At 39.7% G+C, this 4,955-nt stretch overlaps 1 protein-coding gene across 2 annotated transcripts; it reads right to left on the reverse strand.

Annotated features, from left to right (window-relative positions):
• Window positions 1–395: 395 nt before the first annotated feature.
• LOC109475856 (src kinase-associated phosphoprotein 2-like) lies at window positions 396–4,888 on the reverse strand. 2 transcript variants are annotated; one of them, XM_019776660.1, is made up of 8 exons: window positions 4,751–4,888; window positions 4,121–4,246; window positions 3,288–3,398; window positions 3,037–3,117; window positions 2,763–2,861; window positions 2,470–2,594; window positions 2,056–2,103; window positions 396–1,292 (listed from the first exon to the last, which is right to left on the reverse strand). In XM_019776660.1, exons 1-8 carry the CDS (start codon window positions 4,788–4,790, stop codon window positions 399–401), a joined length of 1,524 nt encoding a protein of 507 aa, XP_019632219.1. In that variant the 5' UTR covers window positions 4,791–4,888; the 3' UTR covers window positions 396–398. The 2 variants fall into 2 exon arrangements, with proteins under 2 accessions (XP_019632219.1, XP_019632220.1); XM_019776661.1 differs by lacking the exon at window positions 2,056–2,103.
• Window positions 4,889–4,955: the final 67 nt, after the last annotated feature.

Here is a 4,955-nt window from a genome sequence, read left to right on the forward strand (position 1 = left end):
CATATATGTAGACAGATGTTAATAGTGAATTTCAAAATAGAGTGTTCCTACTAGTAATAAAGTAGGTAACTGTTATAGCAATAACACTATATGTAAAACTATATGCTTGATCCTCAAGTGAATTTCAACCAAGACCATATCAGGTAATAATTAGTATATAGATAGTGTTAAAATATGCTTTTAAAAACTCCCACAGTAGGCCATCATATTGCTTTAATATTTCGATGGATAGCCAGGATCTGTCTTGTCTAATTTGTCTCTATTTTTCCCACATTTCTCAACATATTATACCGGTAAGTATATTTCATTGATTCTGAGTAATAAAATATTGCAATGGCTGGTTGACTGCAAGTCACCCTCTTGGGCAGTACTGATACAACGACTTATTTCTATACAGATTACAATTCGTATGCCTGCATGAGATAGTCCTTGGGCACCAGCCCAACTTTGCCATCCAGAAACCCAATCCACCAGCTGAAGGACTCGTACTCGCGGCTCACGACTTGGATCAGGTCGCCCCGTTTGAACGCCAGGTCTTGGACCGTGTCGGCGCTACAATCCCACAATGCCATGTACATGTTGGGGAGGTCGTTTTCAGGCGGAGGCACCGTAATGACGTGTTGCTTCTTGGGTAGTACTGGCGGAGCGTGGTTCTGCGATGGTGGTGAGGGTAGCTCTCTCCTCGCTGGAGAGGGAGGGGGGCTGTCTCCCGAGGGGGGCGGGGGCAGCTCTCGCTTGGGAAGTACCGGAGGCTTGTCTCCCGAGGAGCTACCATTGTCAGGAGGAGGGGGGAGCTCTCGCCTCGATGCAGGAGGCTGCTCGTTGGAGGGACTATCCTCTACTGGATCTGGAGGGGGTGGGGGGAGGTCCCTCTTCCCTGGCGTTGGTTTGTTATGTGGGGTTTCTGCTGGTCTTGGTGGCAGAACAGGGGTTTGGTCTTGACTGGCAGACATGGTGTCCTCATAGACATCATCATCATCAGGATTTTCTTCTTCTGGTTTTGTTTCGACTGGTTTTGGAGCGGCCGCCTCCTTCGGGGAGAGAGTATCATCGTAAACATCTTCAGGTGACATGGTGTCGTCATACACGTCTTCTTCGATAATTTCTTCCGTCTTAGGGTCTTGCATCTTCGTATCTGTTTGCTCATAAGGATTCTCTTCCTCGGCCCTGGCCGATGTAGCATCTTCATAGACTTCATCTGTTTCCATGTCTTGAGGTTTGCTTGTAGGAGGGGTGATCTTGTGGATGGTGTGGACCATAAATTTCAGGTCCTCCTGATTTAAGGCAATGAACTGTAAATGATAAAAAAAAAATAACAGGAAAATAAGCATATCACATTTCTAGGAGTAAGAAATCCAGACATCACAAACAGTACCATTTTAAGTACTAGAATTACATGTACTGTCAAACCTGCTCAAGAAGACCACTCAGGGGACCAACAAAATCTGGTCTATGCGGACAGGTGGTTACTAATAGTATTAACTATAGACAGGATTCTTCATGCTTGTGTCTAGTGGAAAAATTATCTATATAAGGGGCCAACAAAAAGTGGTCACATTGACCAGGTGGTTCTTATGTAGAGGTGGCTACTGGTACAGGCTTGACTGTATTATTACATGATGTACTACATTACATGTATTTTCATGTGTAGTTTCTCTGATTTTTTTTTTAAGAATAGAGTGAAAGAGAAGAGAGTGTGGTGCACAATAGGCTATGGGGTGAGGTGGACCATCAACAGCTTCTAAACATTGCTTTGTACTATTTTTTGATTACAGCTCAAAATAATTACTACTCTAGCAAATTGGCAAATTTCAAGGATTCTAGCGATTCTAAAGAAAACACCATTTTGCTTTGTAAACTAGATATTCTATAAACTAGAACAGCAATTTATATTTGAGAGTATGGCATATGTTTACAACTTCTTTTTTTATAAGTATTGCACATATTCATAGAGACTGATTGATGCAATGTTGATGATTGGAAGGACACCAAGGAAAAACAGCCATAGCAATGTATTTCAGAAGCATACAGGTATTTGGAATAAATTTTGGTTACTTTCAGAATCTCTTCGTCTCCTCGACTCTTCTGATCCTTCTTAGAACCCTGTCCACAAATGAAAGAACTAACTTGAAACATTTCTACTGTACTTGTAAAAATATGAGTTTTAAGTGCACACATGGTTAAAGGCACCCAAAGCAATATCAGGGCAGTAAAACTGGCTTTTCAAAGTCAATTTTCTGGTCATTTTTTAAATGTAGTACCCAGGCAAGTTGAATCACCTCTATCCCAGAAAAAATGAGATGTTAAAATGATGACAGAAATGTGCAGTGTTAAATATTAATATAATTCAAATATCTTCCTCCAGATTTTTGCATTACTGCCCTGAAGTTGCATTGGATGCCTTTAACTGTTTTAGAAGTTATCAGTGAAGCAAAACAAGTGGGATGACAATTTGCCCAATTGGCTGACCTGATACACTCTTTGGCCTGTCTTGACCAGTTGGAAGTAAAGGTCCTTCTTCTTTCGGTCAACCTTGGGGGCTGATTCAAGGTCATCAGCTTTCTTGATTTCATAACCCTCTAAACGAACAGCTCCTGTAAAGAAAAATGTAGGAAAATTGAGATCTCTGAACTCTAGGCGACAGAGAGAGCTTTTGATTACTGTACTGTAATTCACTTTGTCTTCATGGTAGCAAAATTTCACAGTGAGTCTGAGGAAAATGGAAGACAGATAAGGATTGGTCACAGTGAAGTTAATGTTACCTCTCTGTTTCTTGTCTGTGTGCTTCTCATAGTAGAACATGATGTTGTCTTTAATGACCACCCAGCGACGTTGCCAGGCAGACAGCTTCAGTGGTCCCTCTGTATGAGGAGGAAAATAATTTTTTCTTATAAAGAATATACATTGTTGTAGTTACCTGGTACTAGTATACAATTGAATTAAAGGTTCTTAAACCTTCATTTTTTTGTATTTTAGACAAGATCTAAAGTTACTGTAAGTATTTAGATTAGATTAGATAAGATAAGACAAACACACCTTTCCTTTTTTTCTCCATGTAAGCAGCAAAATCAGGTTCAAGGAGGTTTGGTGCTGGTATTATTGGGATTGTGTCATCCACTGGAAAATAAAACAGGCTGTCATCACGTATCAAAAGAGACTTTAATGTACTCTTCTGTCAAACCCTTGCATATTGGTTTAATGTCCATCATCCAAGCACAGCTGTCTGATAGTATTGAACAAACAAAATTATTCCTAATGCTGTGCTGTAAAGAAGTTTTGACACTCACCATCTCCATATGGCGCGTCTGTGAGTGATGAGACTGACTGACTCCTGTCTCCCTTCAGAGTATTGACATCCTCGTAAGTTTCCTCTTCTTGGGTCTGCTCATAAACATCTCCTAAATTAATGGGAGAATTTTGGATGATCAATTTTTTTCTTTAAAAGGATGACACATTGAATGCTGTATTCTTTTTCATTAATAACTCACAATACAATGCTGAACAGTGAACAATAAATCACTCCTGTACTCTTGTGGTACAGGCATGCCTCCTAGAGGCAATGTTGTGTATTGCAGCTTTTTGTTGTGCATCACCACCGTCATATTCAGATTTGCAGGTATGAAAGATTGAGCCCTCATTAAGTTGAGCCCTCAACTTAATAAGGTTGGCACTAGGATGATGAAGAAGAAGAAGATTGGAGTTGAGGGGGTGATGGTATTTCCAGTCCATAAACATGAAATATAGTTCACTGGCAAACATCAACCAAATGCAATATAATGGTGTTCTAGATAGTCAAATTTGTTCTTCAATTGAAATTCTTCTGTGATAACTTTGCCATAAAACTATTGTCCATATTTTTCAATAACCATTTCTGCAGATATTCCGCTCTCCTCCAAAACAGGAACTTTAGCTTCAGCTCCCACCTAGGAGGATATTTCTAACCAAAACCAGGCAGATGCATTTTCACTGAGCCAAGTAAGGAAATATGTGTAAAGTGTCTTTCCTAAGAGCATAACACTAGTCTGCTAGGGATTTGAACCCAGAACCTTCAGGTTCTATTAGTCAATGACCCTGACCACAAGAACACCTTCAAATATTGCTGCCTGCCACAGAAACCTACCTGAGTCTTCATCACTGCCTTTCTCCTGAAGTTTCTCTTTCAGTTTGTTCAAGATGTCTTCTCTCTTCTTCTTTGCATCCTTACCCAATTTCTCCTTGCCCAACCCTTCCAGAAATTGCTCCACCTCTGCAAAGATAGTTTTATATCATACGTATTGTGATAGGTAAGTACACGTTGTGTCATAACACTATTGGCTGATGAGCCATATTATTACATTCACGTTTAAAACTTTATTCATGCCATTGTCCACGCATTTAGTGTTTTGTGAATCTCCAGCCATTCTTGTTTTTTTCTCAGACAACCTACTTGTTTCTCTCCCTCACAGTGTAATTTTCCCAGTCCAACACTTTCTTGCCTCCCAATTTCTAACAAAAAATATCATACTAACTTCCTGGTCCATTTCTAATTTCTTTCAGATATTTTTCTTCAGACACTGCGCCTCCAAAGGACAGGATGACAAGAAAAACACCGATCTTCATGGCGTGAATAGTGAAAAATTGTCAATTTTCTTCTACCAAAATAAAATCACAAACCCGGAAGTAAAATGTGGAATAAAGTTAGGAGTCGAAATATTCAATAAAGTAGAAACAAATAAAAGTTAGGTCAAAATCCGTTATATCTCACATATACCTGACAAAGTCTTCTTCAAATCTTCTGGTGACTCGGCCATTTTTCTTAAAGATTTACAGGAGGGGAAACTTCAATTCATTTGATGCTTTCAGATTCGTACTTTAAACCTTTCCAACTTCCTGAAAGTTCAAGCCGGAAGAGGAGGAGCCGTTGACCGGAAATAACACAACGTCATCATCAATTCTAGAAAACCTCGTTTGATTGG

This window comes from Branchiostoma belcheri, unplaced genomic scaffold (genome assembly GCF_001625305.1).
Source record: "Branchiostoma belcheri isolate BF01 breed outbred unplaced genomic scaffold, Haploidv18h27 scaffold35, whole genome shotgun sequence".
Taxonomy (NCBI): domain Eukaryota; kingdom Metazoa; phylum Chordata; class Leptocardii; order Amphioxiformes; family Branchiostomatidae; genus Branchiostoma; species Branchiostoma belcheri.